The sequence below is a fragment of the Heptranchias perlo genome, chromosome 6 (assembly GCF_035084215.1).
Source record: "Heptranchias perlo isolate sHepPer1 chromosome 6, sHepPer1.hap1, whole genome shotgun sequence".
Taxonomy (NCBI): Eukaryota; Metazoa; Chordata; class Chondrichthyes; order Hexanchiformes; family Hexanchidae; genus Heptranchias; species Heptranchias perlo.
The window spans coordinates 9,381,407-9,401,883 of record NC_090330.1 but is presented as its reverse complement, the minus strand read 5'-3'; the positions used below and the strand labels follow the sequence as shown (position 1 = coordinate 9,401,883).

General features: G+C 43.0%; 1 protein-coding gene across 3 annotated transcripts in view; it reads left to right on the top strand.

Annotated features, from left to right (window-relative positions):
* The window catches only part of cd99 (CD99 molecule), a 90,297-nt gene that overhangs the window by 21,834 nt on the left and 47,986 nt on the right, over positions 1-20,477 (top strand). For 2 of the 3 annotated variants that reach the window (XM_067985716.1, XM_067985715.1), the window contains exon 2: positions 4,637-4,666. The exons of the other annotated variant lie outside the window; for it this stretch is intronic. In XM_067985716.1, coding sequence (XP_067841817.1) covers positions 4,637-4,666 — 30 coding nt within the window. The remainder of the gene's footprint in view (positions 1-4,636; positions 4,667-20,477) is intronic. 3 annotated transcript variants of the gene reach the window in all.

Genomic DNA, 20,477 nt, shown 5'->3' with positions numbered 1-20,477 from the left:
TTAAAAAAAAGCATACGGGATCCTGGGCTTTCTAAATAGAGGCAGAGTACAAAAATCAAGGAAGATATGTTGAACCTTCATAAAACACTGGTTCGGCCACAGCTGGAGTATTGTGTCCAATTCTGGGCACTGCACTTTAGGAAGGATGTGAATGCCTTAGAGAAGGTGCAGAAAAGATTTACTAGAATGGTTCCAGGGATGAGGGACTTCAGTTATGTGGATAGACTGGAGAAGCTGGGGTTGTTCTCCTTAGAGCAGAGAAGGTTAAGAGGAGATTCGGTAGAATTATTCAAAATCGTGAAGGGTTTAGATAAAGTAAATAAAGAGAAACTGTTCCCATTGGCGGAAGGGTCGAGAAGCAGAGGACACAGATTTAAGGAGTTTGGCAAAAGCACCACAGGCCACATGAAAAACTTTGTTTACACAGCGAGTAGTTATGATCTGGAATGCGCTGCATGAAAGGATGTTGGAAGCAGATTCAGTTGTGGCTTTCAAAAAGGAATTGGATAAATACTTGAAGGGGGAAAAAATTTGTAGGGCTACGGGAAAGAGCGGGGGGATGGGACTAACTGGATTGCTCTTACGAAGAGCTGGCACAGGCTTGATGGGCTGAATGGCTTCCTTCTGTGCCGTAACCATACTGTGATTCTTTCTCTGTTCTACTCTCTCCATCCTCAATCTGTTGAAGTTGAGACTCATTACACTGTTTTCTACTCCCGACTCATTCCCAAAACCTCAAAACTAAAATTCCTTGCCTCCATCAGTCTTCCCTTCCTCCCACAATCTGCAGCCGTTTAAAATTCAAGTGGTCACCTAATTGCTATGTTCTGATTTGTGGCTGTGCCTTCAGCTGTCTAGGCCCTAAGCTTTGGAATTCCCTCTCTATACCTCTCTCTCCTCCTTTTAATATGCTCCTTAAAACCTACCACTTTGACCTCTCCTAATTTCATCTTATGTGGCTCGGTGTCAAATATTGGCTGTTAATGCACCAGGGCAATTCGAGATGGGGAATAAATCTCGGCCTCGCCAGCGACGCCCACATCCCATGAACGAATTGTTTTTTTAAAAGTGAAATGCCTTCGAACCTTTTACCAAGTTAAAGGCGCTATATAAATGCAAGTTGTTTTATTTTTTAACCACTTCATTATCTCTTCTGCTCAATGCAACCTTGATATGCTGCAATATGGACCTTGTTCTCCACATTCAATTCTCCTTGGAGGGTGATTGGGGGGTGAGGGGGAGGTGAAAGAATACTGATTTCCTGTAGATATTACGGAGTCCTTTAAATAAATTAATTACTTTATTTCGCTCCCTGAAGGAAGTGTCTTGGCACCTCTCCATGGTGGTATGGTTGTGATTAGGAGCTTAGTGGATGTAGAATTCTAAGTGGAACATGCAAACCTCTGGACCACCAACCCATGTCTCCAGCGAGATGTGTCACGGCTCTGCTACATTTTTCTTGCTGTTAGATTGTTTTTTTGTAGGTTTTCCAATGTCATTTTGAAGTACCATATAATTACAGTACATTTATATTTCCAACGATGACTCGTGCTGGGTGACATCTTCTGTGCTACTGGCAGCTTTCGGATAATTGACCAAGTTGGCAATCTTAAATGTGTGAACCTAGGCAGCATGTATTGGTAGCCTAGTTGACTGTGGCGGGCACTGCAGCCCAGCCAAATTCTGTTGTTACCTGTCCATGTTCACTTTCCAGCGTTAGATTAGGAACAGGAATTTGGTTACTTCCTTTTCTTCTCTCTTCTCCCTGCCACCTCCCCCAGCCAAGAGATTACGAGGTCACTTGTACCATGGAGGCAGTAGGAGGAGGAGTATATGTCTCCATTTCTGCTTCTCGTCAGACTAATTTCTATTCTAATTTTTGATCTCCTTGGCAGTGCACACTATTAAAGAATTCTTCTTGCTCCCTACATTTTCCATTTTTGTTTGCTTTGTGGTTTTAAGTGCTTATTTTCATCCATATGCAATAATTTTTGGCTTCTGTTTTATTGAAATCTGATGCTATCACATTACTATCCTATCTTCCCATTAAAGTTGGAGTTTAGCACCCTTTCTTTAGTCCATGCCATTTATCCCTCTGTTATGTAGTCCTTTATAACAACAGCTTGCATTTATATAGCACCTTTTAACATAGTAAAACGTCCCAAGGCGCTTCACAGGAGTGTTATCAGACAAAATTTGATTGCGAGCCATATAAGGAGATATTAGGACAGGTGACCAAAAGCTTTGTCAAAGAGGCAAGCTTGGAGGAAGAGAGAGAGAGAGAGAGAGAGAGAAGTGGAGAGGTTTAGGGACGGAATTCCAGAGCTTAGGGCCGAGGCAGCTGAAGGCACGACCGCCAATTGTGGGATGATGGAAATCGGGGATGCGCAAGAGGCCAGAATTGAAGGAGTGCCGAGAACTCGGAGGGTTGTTGGTCTGGTGGAGGTTCAAGAGATGGGGAATGGTGAGACCATGGAGGGATTTGAACACTAGGTTGAGAATTTTATATTCGAGGTGTTGCCAGACCAGGAGCCAATGAAAGTCAGCAAGCACAGGGGTGATGGCTGAACAGGACTTGGTGCGAGTTAGGACACGGGCAGCAGAGTTTTGGATGACCTGAAGTTTACGGACGGTGGGAGGCAGGCCAGGAGAACACTGGAATTATGACCAGCCTTCACTGTGGGTGCATCAGTTTCTTTATACTTGAGTTGAGTGTTCTACGATTATAAAACATTTCTTAATCTAAATGTATCTTCGAGGCACTGTTTTAGAAACATTTTCCTAAATTAAAGTTAACCAGCTTTTCCTCAGACTGTCCTTTTTAATACAAGAAGTTACCATATTTGAGTTGGAAGGAATGTGGCCACTTATTGGTTTTACATTGATAATTGGTAGTCAGTGACACTCACGTACTTCAGATGCTATTGGGACCCTGAATCTCTGGCAGTGTCCAGGACCTCAATTTTTGTGGATCCAGAGAGCTACGATTAGAACTCTAAAATGTAGTCCTCCAATGGCATAAATGGGAACAGTGACAAGATGATAAGAAAATAGGTTGACTATTTTTGTCTCCGGTAGACGTGTAGTTCCTGTAACCCAATTTAATAAGTGACGTGTTGAAATTCCTTTGCTTTTTTGCTTTGTGGTTTTAAGTGCTTATTTCCATCTATTCATAATTTCTGGCATATATTCTGTTTTAATAGTATCTGATGCTATCCTAGCATGTCCTATTCTATCCCGTATTATCCTATCCTACTTTACCTTTAAGTTTGAGTTTAGCACTGCATCTTTGGCCCATGCGATCTGTCCTTCTGTTATGCAATCCTTTTATAACCAGGCTTCACTGAGTACATCAGCTGATCTGGCCATTTATCTCATTACTATTTGTAAGAGTTCATTGTGTACAAATTGGCTGCTGCATTTCTGTACATTGCAACAGTGGCTACGCTGCAAAAACTTCACTGGCTGTGAAATGAGCTAGAAAGTCCTGAGGTCGTGAAAAGCTCCATATAAAATGCATGTTCTTCATTTATAGTTCTTTCTTTCTATTTTTTTAATTTCTATTTCCTTTGTTTGTGTCTGTGTGCACACTCCGTCCCTCCCTTCCCCCTGCCCGTCCGTCCGTCCCCCCCCCCCCCCCACGTTGTGTGTATATGTAAAGGCAAGTTCTTTCATATAGTGCCTTTCACAACCTCAGGATGTCTCAAAGTGCTTCACAGCCAATTAAGTGCTTTTTTGAAATGCCGTCACTGTCATAATGTAGGGAAATGTGGCAGACAATTTGCACACAGCAAAGTCCCACAAACAGCAATTAGATAATGACTAGATAATCTGTTTTAGTGATGATTGTTGAGGGATAAATATTGATCAGGACCTGGGAGAATTCTGCTCCTCTTCTTCGAATGGTGGTCGTGGGACCTTTTTATACCGACTTGGCAGACCTGGTTTAGTTTTTAATGACAAATGTATGAAAATTCCTTACTTGTTGTGAAATCCTTTTTAACGTACAGTAATAGAAATCATTCCTCGTAATATTGTATGCTAGCTGAGTGGCCTGGCTGATAGGGCACTATAGTCAGCCGTGGGCATTGCCAGTATATATAAACTGACACAGCTTCCCCAGTGCCTTAATGGCAGCGCCTGGTGTGTTTCTAAGTTGTACAGTTCAAGGAGCTGTAAGTTAGCTGATTTGGTTGGAGTGGCAATAGGAAAGCTGCATCAGGACCCCTGAGACACCTTTCTCATTCCAGATCACTATCCAGTGAATTATGCTGGAAAGTGTGTTTGAGCATGGATATGCGGTAAGACCAAGATTGCCTTGGACATTAAACTCCCTGCTTGAATAATCTGATCCCCCACCCCCCCCCACCGTGTGTTTTCCAAAAACAACGGCCACTTAGGTGAGATATAGTAAACACGAGCAAACTGTGACTAAAATGGTGAGACAACAAAACTTACCTTTAGTGCTTCAGCTGCTTCTGCTTAGCCATTTTAATTATGCTTGGTGTTTCTTTGCATGTCTGCCGATTCACACTCGTGCAGAACTGTTGGGCTTAAAAGTTTTGGTGTTAACTGCTTGCTTTCGCACTTAACAGTAATGGCTTTTCCTATTTTTTTTTCTATCCTTTTTCTGCAGCTGCTCCTATGCTGGGTATTAATGACACCGGTGAGTATGGGAACCTGATACGCATGTAAATTATTTTGATTTGTGTGTGCATGTCTGCAGATATACACTACGTTGTTTTGATACTTTGTGTGCGAGAGATGGTTTAATCATTATAGCTTTGTTTTTTAAAACAATACTTCACACTAGGTGTGGAATGAGAACCCATGAGTCACGAATTGCTGTCTAGTCCAGTTCAGAGCAAGTAAAATGCAGCAGGAATGTGACTCTGCCACTTGTTTGTAAAGATGTAATTTTAATTCACTGAAGAGGTTTTACTTTTAGTGGCATCCAGCTCAGGCTCTCTGAGTGAAAGATATTGGAGCAGACTGTATGCTGGTGTTGGCACAGGAACCAGACGTCCTTGACCACTGTACACCTTTAAAACCACGCACTGCATCATATATTCAAACCCAAAAGTTTCCACTGAGTCCTCGCTCTTTATTCTGCATCACTGTGATTTTCAAGGGAAAGAGGTGGAATCACAGAATGTAATCCCCTCCCCCCCTGCCCCCCAAAAAAACTTTGAAAAATGCTGGAATTGTTAATAAAAATTGCATTTGACCCAATTGCTAAGGCATTTCTAACATCCGTGAACTTAACTCAGCAGCGATGGGATTTTCCTTCTCTATCTAAATTTGACCTTCAAAATAAAACCACTTCACAACATTTTACTTCACAAAAAGTGAAGTAAGCAGGCAATTTTAAAATTTGAAGGGAAACGAAAATGTGCACAAAATGAGATTCGTGTTTAAAAATTGTGTAGATATTCTGGTCCAATGCTTTCAAAAGATCGAGGAGCTGATTTTTGTCATCGTTATGCCTAGGGAACACTCAGTTCCCAGGTGCTGTGGAGAGACAAAGAGGAAGGAGACCCAGCATTGCTATGGAAATGAGGTGAGATGGGTCGTCACTAAAAGCTAGCGCTCAGGTACAAAAAGTTCATCAAAAAGATTAGTGTAATGCTGGCCTTTTTCTCAAGGGGATTGGAATGCAAAAGTGAGGAAGCGATGCATCAGTTATGCAGAGCTTTTGGTCAGACCCCATCTGGAGTACTGCGCTCAGTTTCTGGGCACAGAACCTCAGGAAAGATATTTAGGCCTTGGAAACGCTGATTCACAAGAACGATACCAGGGACTAAAGGGTTAAATTGAGGCAAGGTTGCATAATCTTGCCGTATTCCCTTTGAGTTTAGAAGGTTGAGGGGTGATCTACAAGGTGTTTAAAATGAGAAAGGGATTCGATAGATACAAAGAAACTATATCCTTTGCTGGGGGAAATCCAGATCAAGTGGTCATAATCTTAAAATTAGAGCTAGGCCATTCAAGAGCGAAATCGGGAAACGCTTTTTCTCAAACAGGGCCGTGGAAATTTTGAACTCGCTTTCCCCCCCCAAAAGGCTGTGGATGCTAGGACAATTGGAGATTGATTTTCTTTTGGTTAGGTAAGGGTACTGAAGGATATGGAAAAATGGTGGATAAGTGGAGTTGAGTTACAGATCAGCCATGATCTGATTGAATGGTGGAATGGGCTTGAGGGACCGAATGGCCTACTCATGTTCCTAGCCCTCCTTCAATTTCCTCACATGTATGCCAATGGCCCCCAAATGCAAGGGTGTCCCAAAGAAGCTAATGGGAGGGCTCGAGCTGGGACCCTCTGACTGGTGAGTCTGAAAAGGACCTGGGTGTGCCCTGAAGAGGAAAACATTATTAGGTAAGCATTATTAGATAACCTGGTGTTGTAAGATTCCTTACCTTATTAGGTAAGTTAATTTTCTCCTCTACCAGCAGGATCCTCAGGCCTTGGGGCTTCCTGGATGTATCTACACTCTTGTATCCTCCCACGTTTCCCAGCACAAGGCCCTACCTAGGGCAGGGGTATGCCTGGGCCCGGTTAGCGGCCAAGGGTAGCAAATTATAGGTGATCTGCACCTTTCGCGTTTTGGGAGCACTGCACCTTTCTGCTGTTTGGGATGAGGAGGAGGAGGTGGAAGGAAAAAAGGGTGGAAGAGGAAAATTTCCCTTTCTAGATCAGTCGTGTACTGTTGTAGTATGCCATTTTACCACTAGAGGCTGCTAGCAATTTCGGCAAATACAACAGAAGGCCTCCACTGGCCTATTTAGGATGGCAAGCTGTGTTACCAGGAGTGTCTGCACAAACAAAGCCACGAATACAAGTTGACCTTGAACTAACTAATTTGTAACTTGAGAAAGCTGCAGCTGGCTTATGTCTGCTTCTCTCCCTTTCACAACCTCCTTCCCTGCTACCCCGCACTTATCTGTAAAAGAAAATCTTTGAGGGAGTCGGCTATACCAAAAGGCAACAACTTGTAAACTGGAAAAAAAACATTCCTGCTAACATTCCAGTGCTGTGCCAACTCTAATAGGTAACGGTGAGAAAACTGGTTTGCTTTTGCCCTGTGTAAGTGGAATTTGCTCATTAGTAATAGATTATTTATGCTGAAATCAGGTCAGTGTTAATTAATCAAGGGTGAAATTGTAACCTGTCATTTTACTCAACAGCTACTTTCAGGCATGCTGCAGACTGCACATAGTGGAATGCAAGTCTGCAGCTATGATTTCCTGCACACACTTAAGAGTCATACCTCTGTGGATAGTTACCAAGTAAAGGCTTGCTCTTCCCCATGTGAAGAACAATCATCATGTGACCAGATGTTCGCTATTACTAACTCCTTTTCACTTGCTGTATGGTGGATGGATGGATAATCCTGCCTCCAAGTAGCATTCCCTTAACTCATGTTTTAATGTCCAGCAAAAGGAGACATTGTGCCCCACAGATGGGCTAATGGTGGGTAGCAAATCTACACTCGGCTGCAAGAGAAGGTGGGCATGTCACGGAGGCCTCTGGGCCTTTTACGTGTCTCACTAGACTCAACTATTCCAATTCCCTCCATAAATTTGAGCTCATCAAAACTCTGCTGGCAGTATCCTAACATGCTCCAAGTCCCGCTCACCCATCACCCATGTGCTCGCTGACATACACTGGCTCTCGGTCCACCAATGACTCCATTTTAAAATCCTCCATGGCCTTACCCCTCCCTATCTCTGCCATCTCCTCCAGTCCTACAACCCTCCCAAGAACTCTGCGTTCCTCCAACTCTAGCGTTTTGTGCATCCCCACAACACTTCGCCCCACCATTGGTCTCCGTACCTTCAGTCATAGAGGCCTAAACTCTAGAATTCCCTCCCGAAACCTCTCCATCTCTCTCTCCTTCAAGGCCCTCCTTTTAAAACCTAACTTTTAGTCACCCATCCTAATATCTCCTTTGGCTCGGTGTTAATTTATGTCTGATTACACTCCTGTGAAGCTCTTCGGAACGTTTTCCTATGTTAAAGGCACTATATAATTGCAAGTTGCTGGTGCCGTAATGAGGATTCAGTATTTCAATAGCGTGCCAATATAATGAGTTATGCCAGCTGTACCTTGGGCTACCTCCCCCAGTGATTGTAATATTTCAAGCTAAGCTACATTGCCAAACCAGTTGAGTGCAAGTACGCGGCTATCATCATGAAGCTGTATTGCACTCTGCTCAGGCAACACCTTTAAACTGAATGCAGTATTTGTCACTGACATTTGGAGCTGTACAAAACCTGAAGGGCTGTGCTCCTTATGCTCAGTATACTTGAATATGCCAATCTATGCTGAATCTGACTTAACCTAAACCATGGGGCATTGAGGGTAGGAGATGGTTGCACTCTTAATCTTTCTTCGCAAGATTGTTTGAATGTTGTAGAGAGCCTGAACAAAATACTTAGCAAGTAATGTTAAAGTAACTTGGCGGGAGGGAAACCCACAGGATCAGGTGGGACGCTGGTTTTACACCCTGACCGATATTACTTGCCATTGACTAAAATCAGGCGGGGTGTAAAACCAGCACCCGAACCAGTCAGTTTCCCGATGGGCGGGTTAGGTTTACATTGCCCCCTTAGTCCCAAACTGTGTTTTTCTCTTGACATAGTATTTGATGTATGTACTGTTGGGATTCCCGCCAGGGCCTACACTCAATGTACTTTTGGGATTCCTGCCAGGATCTGGTGGTTGTGTCAAATTCTAGCAGCAATGTTGCATTTTGCCTTTATTTCAAATTTGTGCTATTTCCAACGTTTTTTTTTTTGCCTTTTGATCTGATTTTCTTATAAACCAATTGCTTGGACCCTGCAGTAGCCTCCACTCTGGCCTTGCCCCATCCCACTCCATTGTTAATTACTTGGCTTGTACAAGTGTATATTGTTAGAAAAAATATCTTAAGGCATTGGTAGGATGCAATAATTACTCTGGCTGAAGTTTCCTAACTTAAGTTTCTCGTGGTAATGTTTATGCAGGGAATTTTCTCTTTTTTTTAAAAAAGGATGTTGAGGGAAGGGCATCGCACAGATTTATTAGAGACCTGTTAATAGCTCTTTGTGTTTTCTAGTTTCTACAGTAAAGAAACAGTTGGAAAGGTGCAGCAGATTGATTGGAAGTTAAACATTTTGGGATTAATTTTTATCACTAACTTTTTTTCTTCAGATTCTGATTATCCTTTGTTGAGTATTTTCATTTCCTGACCCCTAGATTTTTGCATAGATTACAGCACAGAAACTGGCCATTCGGCCCATCAGGTCCAGTGTTTATGCTCCACACGAGCTACCTCCCTCCCTACTTCATCTTATCTTGTCGGCATATCCTTCTATTCCTTTCTCCCCTGTGTTTATCTAGATTCCCCTTAATTGCATCTATGCTAGTCGCCTCAACTACACCTTGTGGTAGCGAGTTCCTCTCTCTGGGTAAAGAAACTTCTCCTGAATTCGCTTTTGGATGGGGCATGTAATTGGCAAATTACTTTCTTATAATTATCCCCTAGTTCTGGTATCACCAGCAAATGGAAACATCTTTACTATGTGTACCTTATTGAACCCTTTCATAATCTTAGACCTCTGCCAGGTCACCCCTCATTCTACTCTTTTTTTTCTAGAGAGAAAAGCCCCAGCATGCTCAATCTATCCTGATAGGTATAACTTCTCAGTTCTGGTATCATCCTTGTAAATATTTTTTGCACCTTCCCCATTGCCTGTTTCCTTTTTACAATATGGAGACTAGAACTGTTCACAGTACTCCAAGTCTGGTCTAACCAAGGTTCTATACAAGCTTAACATAACTTCCCTGCTTTTCAATTCTATACCTCTAGAAATGAATCACAGTGCTTGGTTTGCCTTTATGGCCTTACGAACCTGCATTGCTACTTTTAGTGATTTGTGCATCTGTACCCCCAGATTCTTCTGCTGCTCTACCCCCATTTAGACTTATTCAAGCAGTATGTGCCCCCCTTATTCTTCCTACCAAAATGTAATACCTCGCACCTAGTCTATATTGAAATTCATTTGCCAATTACAAGTTTATTAATGCCTTCCTGTATTTTGTCGCAGTCCTTCTCGGAATTAACTATACCTCCCAGTTTGGTGGTCCGCAATTTTTGAAATTGTACTTCAGATTCCCGAGTCCAAATCTTTTGCGTAAATGGTGAACAACAGTGGTCCGAGCACTGATCCTTGTGGTACACCAATTCCCACCTTTTGTTGGTCTGAGTAACTACCTTTAAACCCCAACTCTGTTTTCTGTTTTGCTACTTGTCCCATTACTCCACATGCTCTGACCTTACTCATGAGTCTACAATGCAGTACCTAATCAAAGGCCTTTTGAAAATCCAAATATATTACATCTACCACATTACCCTTGTCTACTCTTTCTGTTAATTCTTCAAAGAATTCAATAAGGTTGGTCAAGCATTTCCTTCCCTTTTGAAATTCATGCTGACTATTTATTAGATTTCCAGTTTCTAGATATTTTTCTATTACATCTTTGAATAAGGATTCCATTATCTTTCCTACCATGTTAAGCTAATTGGTCTGTAGTTCCCTGGACTGGTTCTGTCTCTGTTCTTAAATATAGGAATCACATTAGCTGTCCGCCAGTCCTCTGGCACTATTCCCTTTTCTAATGATTTTTTATATATATGTAATAGTGTCTCTGCTATCTCTCCCCTAACTTCTTTTAATATGTGCAGATGCAATCCATCCAGATCAGGGGTTTTATCCTCTCTGTTTGATTAGTTTATCAATTATCTTCCCCACCCCCCCCCCCCTCTATCTTAAATGTCTTTGTATCTTTTTTGATCTGTTCTAATGTCATACCTACCATGTTGGTCTCCCTGGTAAATGCTGAGGCAAAGTAATTATTTAATAATTCTGTTATTTCTTTGTCATTACCTGTGAGTTTATCATGTGTATCCTTTAGTGGCCCTAACCCTAGCCTAGAACATAACATAAGAAATAGGAGTAGGGCCACCATTCAATAAAATCATGGCTGATCTTCAACCTCAACTCCACTTTTCCTCCCTATCCCTTGATTCCCTTAGTGTCCAAAAATTTTATGAATCTCAGTCTTGAACGTACTCAGTGACTGAACATCCACAGCCCTCTGGGGTAGAGAATTTCTAAGATTCAAAATCCTTTTACGTTTACTTTTCACCCAGCTCAATTTTGCTGTCTTACTTTTGAAATTTTGTTTAAGAATATGAGGAATGGGTCCCCACAGATATAAGTTCTGGGTTAATGGTTTTCTAGTTTTTAATGTGATGTTGTGAAATGGGATTTTAAGAACCTGATAAAGTTGGTATGTTAATATTTTATGGTGGGCATTGTACAATTTGCTCTGGATGAGTATTGTGCCATAATATTTCCAAACTATTATAGGTTGTTTTTGATGCAACACAGGAAAGCTTCAGAAGCTAAGTACTTGTCCATTAGTTAAATGTCCATATTAACAATATACTGTACAATTAACTGAGGAATCACTAGTTTATTGCTCTGAGTATTTAGTCCCTGGTTGTTCTTTTCCTCATTTCTACTCCTGAATTCTCAATGGTGTCTTTCACTGGGCCTTGATTTTGCAAATTTGTAATCTATTATCAGAGGCTGATCTTTCAATTAGATTAAAATTTACCATACAAAAAGTTTTAATGCAAATTTCACCATCTGGACAGGGTTGTCTCTGTTAGTCCATGTTGTAAACTGGTATAGCATTAATGGGATATTTTCTTGCCTTTTCCCTGCTCTCCTTCACTTCCTATAAGTTTTGTTTGTGAGTGCAGCAGCATTTGAACCATCTCGATCTCTTGCGTAAACGGAAGTTGGTTCACATGACGGTGATTCAATTTTCAATTTTTTTTTCTTTTAATGGAGCAGTGCCTTTCTCTGCCAATGCTGCCCTCCCCCTCCTGAAGATGTTGACTGTTAAGAGATTTTCTTGCTGCTGTTCTGTTTGAGCAATATCAACGGATAATGATTTTAGCCAAATATGGGATAGTGGATGTTTGTTTCTTAGACGCCTCTGCAGCATAACTGATAGTGATTTATGTACTACTTGTATAGTTTGGATCAAGCGAGAGCAGCATCTGTGCTTTGGCCACCATGTTTGCATTGCATACAAAGTAATTAAAAGCAAAACACTGCGGATGCTGGAAATCGGAAATAGAGAGAATGCTGGAAACATGCTTCCCTTCTCCCCTGCTATTATGCTGTAATCATTTGCACCTCTTCTGGAGCCATCTTTTGTTTCTGTTGTCTCATTGTGCCCTGGATACAGCAAAGGCAATGGGCCCCGACAGCATCCTGGCTGAAACCAAGGAGCCCTCGTAAAATTGAAGTCAATGGGAATCAGGGGTAAACTCTCCAGTGGCTGGAGTCATACCTAGCACCAAGGAAGATTGTAGTGATTGTTGGAGGCCAATCATTTCAGCCCGAAGACATTGCTGCAGGAGTTCCTCAAGGCAGTGTCCTCGGCCCAACCATCTTCAGCTGCTTCATCAATGACCTTCCCTCCATCATAAGGTCAGAAATGGGGATGTTCGCTGATGATTGCACAGTGTTTAGCTTCATTCGCAACCCCTCAGATAATGAAGCAGTCCATGCCTTCATGCAGCAAGACCTGGACAACATCCAGGCTTGGGCTCATAAGTGGCAAGTAACTTTTGTGCCAGGCAATGACCATCTCCAACAAGAGAGAATCTAACCACCTCCCCATGACATTCAACGGCATTACCATTGCTGAATCCTCCACCATCAACATCCTGGGGGTCACCATTGACCAGAAATGTAACTGGACCAGCCACATCAATACAGTGGCTACATAGCAGGTCAGAGGCTGGGTATTCTGCGGCGAGTGACTCACCTCCTGACTCCCCAAAGCCTTTCCACCATCTACAAGGCACAAGTCAGGAGTGCGATGGAATACTCTCCACTTGCCTGGATGAGTGCAGCTCCATCAACACTCGAAGCTCGACACCATCCAGGACAAAGCAGCCTGCTTGATTGGCACCCCATCCACCACCTTAAACGTTCACTCCCTTCACCACCGGCACACCGTGGCTGCAGTGTGTACCCTCTACAAGATGCACTGCAGCAATTTGCCAAGGCTTCTTTGACATCACCTCCCAAACCTGCAACCTCTACCACCTAGAAGGACAAGGGCAGCAGGCGCATGTGAACAACAGTATCTGCATGTTCCCCTCCAAGTCACGCACCATCCTGACTTGGAATTACATCGCCGTTACTTCATCGTCGCTGGGTCAAAATCCTGGAACTCCCTTCCTAACAGCACTGTGGGAGAACCTTCACCACACGGACTGCAGCGGTTCAAGAAGGCGGCTCACCACCACCTTCTTGAGGGCAATTAGGGATGGGCAATAAATGCTGGCCTTGCCAGTGATGCCCACATTCCATGAATGAATGAATTTAAAAAATGTTGATCTTATTTTGCCTTGTACCATTACTGTTTGTCATTTAATTACTCCTGCCCTCCACTCTATTGCAGACATCTCTCTTTTTGTTCTGTTCCTGAACTCCCCTACTTTTCTTAGAAATAGTGCCGTGGGATCATTTACATCCACCTGAGAGGGCAGCCAGGACCTCGTTTTAACGTCTCATCCGAAATATGGCACCTCCAACAATGCAGCACTCCCTCAGTACTGCTCTGGAATGTCAGCCTAGATTTTGTGCTCATGTCTCTAGATGGATATGCTGTTGGGGTTAGATGAAGTAGGGTGAGAAGAGGCTCGTGTGGAGAGTAAATACCAGCATTCCAGTTGGGCTGAATGGCCTGTTTCTGTGCTGTAAATTCTCTATAATATAAAAAGTCATTTTGGTAACCGTGAGAGTACTAGAATATCCTTGTAAGACTTAACGCTGTCTATGGAATGGCACCTGATCGTTCCTGATCTCACCTGCATTGTTTCAGATACTCCGACTACTTCTGTCTTATGAGGTGAAATGGAGGGAAGTGCCTAACTAAAGATGGGTTTTGGAACCTTTCAGATAAAGCAGAAACCAGTCAGCTGATGTAAAACAGGGAGGAAAAAAACACCAATGCTGAGAATACACAGCAGGTCTGAAAAGAAAAGACGGGGCAATTTTCGGACAGACGCCTTGTGAGAACTGCTGTTCCATCTTTTCGCTTCACAAATGCTGACCGACTTATTGGGGGCAATTCTAGCCGTGGCCGCCTGGTGGGCCACACCCCCTATACACACTGAAGTCAATGGGAAATAAAATCAGGCATGGGTGCAAAACAGGCAACTGAACCGTTAGTTTCCCACCAGGCGGGTTAGATTATTACGACCCCCATTGTGTATTTCCAGAATTTTTTTGTTGGCCCACTAGTACTATACCACATGCTTGTGGAAGTCTTCTAAGTCACTGCCCTTCTGTGCCTGTAAGGGCAGTGAAATGAAAAATTTACTAAGTGATGTGACTCCCACTAGCTCATAAATTCTTAAAATTATTCAGAGAGAGAGAGAGATAGAGTGGGCAAAATAAAAGTTGAACTAGAGATCTGTGAGGTCTGATATCTAATAATACTCCATATGAGCTTGGAGATATCTGATGGGTAAGAGATTTTAAAATGCAGTTGTTACTTTACCCGAACAAAACAAATTTGAATTTATATAGTGCCTTTTACTGTAGTAAAATATCCCAAGGCAACACTCGGGAGCGTTATCAGACAAAATTTGACACCGAGCCTCATGCGATATTTGAGGGCAGGTTACAGAGCTTGGTTGCAGAGGTAGATTTTAAGGAGTATCTTAAAGGAGAAGGAAGTGATTTAGGGAGGGAATTTAAGAGCTTAGGGCCCAGGCAGCTGAAGGCACGGCTACCAATGGTGGGGCGACAGAAATTGGTGATGCGCTAGGGGCCAAAATTGGAGGATCACAGAGATCTTGGAGCGCTGTAGGGCTGGAGGAGGATACAGAGATAGGTAGGGGCGAGGCCATGGAGGGATTTGAAAAACAGGATGAGAATTTTAAATTCGAGGCATTGCCAGACCGGGAACCAGCGTAGGTCAGTGAGCACAAGGGTGAATGGGACTTGGTGCAAGTTACGATACGGGCAGCAGAGTTTTGGATAAGCTGAAGTTTAGACGGTGGGAGGCTGGCCAGGAGAGCATTAGAACGGTCAAGTCTAGAGGTAGCAAAAGCATGTTTTTTTCAAAAAAATTTATTATTTTATGAACACATGAATCGTTACAAATTCCAATTAGAAAGCTGTCAAACAATTTCATGAGGCAATTGTTATAAATCCAAAGGAATGCAGTGAAACAAGTTGAGAAAGAAGCACACACTTTATTTATTCGTTAATGGGATGTGGGCGTCGCTGGCGAGGCCGGCATTTATTGCCCATCCCTAATTGCCCTTGAGAAAGTGGTGGTGAGCCGCCTTCTTGAACCGCTGCAGTCCGTGTGGTGACGGTTCTCCCACAGTGCTGTTAGGAAGGAAGTTCCAGGATTTTGACCCAGCGACGATGAAGGAACGGCGATATATTTCCAAGTTGGGATGGTGTGTGACTTGGAGGGGAACGTGCAGGTGGTGTTGTTCCCATGTGCCTGTTGCTCTTGTCCTTCTAAGTGGTGGAGGTCGCGGGTTTGGGAGGTGCTGTCGAAGAAGCTTTGGCGAGTTGCTGCAGTGCATCCTGTGGATGGTACACACTGCAGGCACTGTGCGCTGGTGGTGAAGGGAGTGAATGTTTAGGGTGGTGGATGGGGTGCCAATCAAGCGGGCTGCTTTATCTTGGATGGTGTTGAGCTTCTTGAGTGTTGTTGGAGCTGCACTCATCCAGGCAAGTGGAGAGTATTCCATCACACTCCTGACTTGTGCCTTGTAGATGGTGGAAAGGCTTTGGGGAGTCAGGAGGTGAGTCACTCACCACAGAATACCCAGCCTCTGACCTGCTCTCGTAGCCACAGTATTTATATGGCTGGTCCAGTTAAGTTTCTGGTCAATGGTGACCCCCAGAATGTTGATGGTGGGGGATTCGGCGATGGTAATGCCGTTGAATGTCAAGGGGAGGTGGTTAGACTCTTGTTGGAGATGGTCATTGCCTGGCTTATCTGGTGCGAATGTTACTTGCCACACATGAGCCCAAGACTGGATGTTGTCCATGCTGCATGCGGGCTCAGACTGCTTCGTTATTTGAGGGGTTGCGAATGGAACTGAACACTGTGCAATCATCAGCGAACATCCCCATTTCTGACCTTATGATGGAGGGAAGTTCATTGATGAAGCAGCTGAAGATGGTTGGGCCTCGGACACTGCCCTGAGGAACTCCTGCAGCAATGTCCTGGGGCTGAGATGACTGGCCTCCAACAACCACTACCATCTTCCTTTGTGCCAGGTATGATTCCAGCCACTGGAGAGTTTTCCCCCTGATTCCCATTGACTTCAATTTTACCAGGGCTCCTTGGTGCCACACTCGGTCAAATGCTGCCTTGATGTCAAGGGCAGTCACTCTCACCTCACCTTGAATTTATATAACACCTTTCAGGACCTCGGGATGTCCCAAAGCTCTTCACGGCCAGTGAAGTACTTTTGAAGTCTAGTCTTTGTTGTAATGTAGGGAGGGGTATGAACAGCTACTACAGTCATTAGTGTCCCATTGTGCAAATGTTCTGCAACTGCAGCAATATGTAAACCAAATCTTTTTCTTAGAATTTTCTACACTTCAATGTTTTAAATTTAATTTTCAAAAATGGGTCCATGTTGGCCCATCTCCCCCTTGGTGTTCACCTCCCTCCTAGATAATTGGTTGGAAAGGGAAAGGAAAATGAACTGGAAGTTAACAGATTTTAATTTTAGCTAACTGGGACAAAAATGCTTTTATGCTTGGCTTTTATCGCCTCATTAAACACAATTGTATGTTCCTCAGACTTTTTTGTGAATATATATTCCACTTTTGTTTCTATGAAGTGCATACCTATCTTAAAATAAATCAGTGTCAGTTTCCAGATTAATCTACTTATATGGGGAGCTCATTCAAAATCTGACAGCTGAATGGATGCGTTCTAATCCCAGTGTAATTCTAATGCTGATCTTGAGTCACTTCCTAGGAGATGCCAACAGTGGCTTTTGGGGTCCTGACCAATTTACGATCACGTTGCCACTTCTGCCGCCTCCTGTGTGCTAAATAAATTTCATGTTAAAATCCCAATGAAATTTTTTTTTTTCTGGAGAAATTTCCACACATGCCAGAAACCCAGTTAATGGTACCTCATCTGCAGTGAGCTGAAGCTTTCTGCTTGCTTCACATTTTTTTTTTGAAGTAAACTTTTTAGCTTGGGATCATCCACTTTGTTTGTTGCCAAGCTACTCAGATAAAAGAAGTTGATCATTGTTCAACCCTCTAATGATTGGCAAAACAAGCCGTGAAGCAGTTGTGTGTATATATAATCTATTTATTTAACTGACTTGGATGTGGAATAGAACACTTTCCTGGGATTCATCTCAAAACCTGTTTGCTTCCGTGTTCATTTTGCCTTTGCATCACTGGTCCATGATTTCAGTATTTTAACAAGGTTCATCATCTTCCCTTCCTTTCCTTCTTTTAAACTATTGGCGTCCACATGTGATTTCTGATTTTCATTTCTCCCTGCAGAAATCTATAGGTTCATGGGGGTGGGAATTGCTGAACTGTTGAGGTTTTTTTCTCTACCTCTGTCTCTTAATGAAATTAAACCAGCCTACTGGTTGGTTGGTAGGTGAACACCCAAAAAGTGACCACCTTTGCTGCGTTTGTTTTAGAATGGTGCTGTCACCAGAGGCCCTGACTTTACCACTGTCAAGTAAATGAGGTATTGCTGTTGCCTTTTGGAGGGTCTGAGATTCATGTGAAAGAAACAATGCAATTAGAAGCAAGGACAACCATTTTTTCTTGACACTGGTATGCGATGCGGTTTTGGGCTCGCTGGATATTTCTTCCCCACCTCCCCCCCCCGCCTCCAACCCCAGGGGAGTTCTCCCCGGTGTCCTGGCCAATATTTATCCCAACATCACTAAAATAGATGATCTGGTCATATATCTCATTTAGGTTTGTGGGACCTTGCTGTGTACGAATTGGCAGCTGCGTTTCCTACATCACAACAGTGACTGCACTCCAAAAGTACTTCATTGCCTGTAAGCTGCTTTGGGAACATCCTGAGGTCGCGAAAGGTGCCATATAAATGAGAGTTTGTTCTTCAAGCTTTTAAAACCACAGTGCACATGCAAGCAAGGATGCACAGAATTTTTTTTTGTTCTAATTCCTGTTCTGCTGCACAATATAATCTGGAAAATTTCCACAGGCAATATTGCAGAACACTTCTGGAAATGGTTCGACAACATAATATATCATTACTTTAAAATTAAGTTATTAAATGAAAGTTTAGAATTTGCAAGCGGCTTTTTTTTTCTCCGATTCTTTTCGAATCGATTTAAGATACCACCCACATTTAATTTGCATAAAAGTAATTCCAACAATCAAGTGGGTTGGGGTTGTTTATGGAAGGCATACATCAAAAGAGGGGGAAAGTAGAGACTTTTGAAGGGCAGAGATCAGGGAGGAGGAGAATGAATGGCAGAATTCTGGGAGTGAAATGGACTCATCAGTTTGAGGGACAAACGTATTAGCAAGGATATACATAAAGTGACAGAGCATAGATGCAATTCCAGCAATTTGCTGACTATCAAAGTAGGAGAGATAAACTAAGGAGAACATGGGAGAATGCAGGAGCATCGGTCAGGGGAGGTGGGTAATTTTGTGGCCACTTTATTTAAATGTGAAGTGCTTTCTGATAGGAAAGGTAGAGAGAATCGTAGGTTACAGCGCGGAAGGAGGTCATTCGGCCCATTGAGTCCACGCTGGCTCTATGCAAGAGCAATCCAGCTAGTCCCACTTGCCCCGCCCTATCCTCGTAGCCCTGCAAATTTTTTTATTTTCAAGTACTTATCCAGTTCGCTTTTTGAAGGCCATGATTGAATCTGCCTCCACCACCCCCTCGGGCAGTGCATTCCAGATCCTAAACACTCGCTGTGTAAAAAAGTTTTTCCTCATGTCACCTTTGGTTCTTTTGCCAATCACCTTAAATCTGTGTCCTCTGGTTCTTGACCCTTCTACCAATGGGAACAGTTTCTCTCTATCTACTCTGTCTAGACCCTTCATGATTCTGAATACCTCCATCAAATCTCCTTGCAACCGTCTCTGTTCCAGCTTCTCCAGTTTATCCACAAAATTAAAATCCCTCATCCCTGGAATCATTCTAGTAAATCTCCTCTGCACCCTCTCTAAGGCCTTCACATCTTTCCTGAAGTGCAGTGCCCAGAACTGGACACAATACTCCAGTTGTGGCCGAACCAGTGTGTTATAAAGATTCATCATGACTTCCATCCTTTTGTGCTCTATGCCTCTATTTATAAAGCCCAGGATCCCGTATGCTTTTTTAAATGCTTTCTCAACCTGCCCTGCCACCTTCAACAATTTGTGCACGTATATCCCCAGATTTCTCTGTTCCAGTACCCCTTTTAGAGTTGTGCCTTCTAATTGATATTGCTTCTCCTCATTCTTCCTACCGAAATATATCACTTCGCATTTTTCTGCGTTAAATTTCATCTGCCGTATGTCCGCCCATTCCACCAGCCTGTCTATATTCTCTTGAAGTCTATCACTATCCTCCTCACTGTTCACTACATTTCCAAGTTTTGTGTCATCTGCAAATTTGGAAATTGTGCCCTGTACATCCAAGTCATTAATATATAATCAAGAAAATCATTGGTCCCAGCATTGACCCCTGGGGAACACCACTGTACACCTCCCTCCAGTCCAATAAACAGCCATTCACCACTACTGTTTTCCGTCACTTAGCCAATTCAGTATCTATGTTGCTACTGCTCCATGGGCCTCAATCTTGATGACAAGCCTACCATGCGGCACTTTATCAAACGCCTTTTGAAAGTCCATATATACACCACATCAACTGCATTGCCCTCATCGACCTTCTCTATTATCTCATCAAAAAACTCTATCAGGTTAGTTAAACACTATTTGCCTTTAGGGAAAGCCAGCATGGAATTGTTAATCAATCCACCCTCATCCAAGTGACCGCTAATTCTGTCCCAGATTATCGTTTCTAAAAGTTTCCCCATCACTGAGGTTATACTGACTGGCCTATAGTTGTTGGGTTTATCCTTGCATCCTTTTTTGAACAAGGGTGTAACATTTGCAATTCTCCAGTCCTCTGGCACCAACCCCGTATCTAAGGGTGTTTGGAAGATTATGGCCAGCACCTCCACAATTTCCACTCTTACTTCGCTGAGCAACCTAGGATGCATCCCATCCAGACCGGGTGACTTATAGAAAGATTAGAAATAAAAGAAAAAGATGCATTTATATAGCGCTTTTCATGACCTCAAGATGTCCCAAAGTGCTTTACAACCAGTGAAGTACTTTTTGAAGTG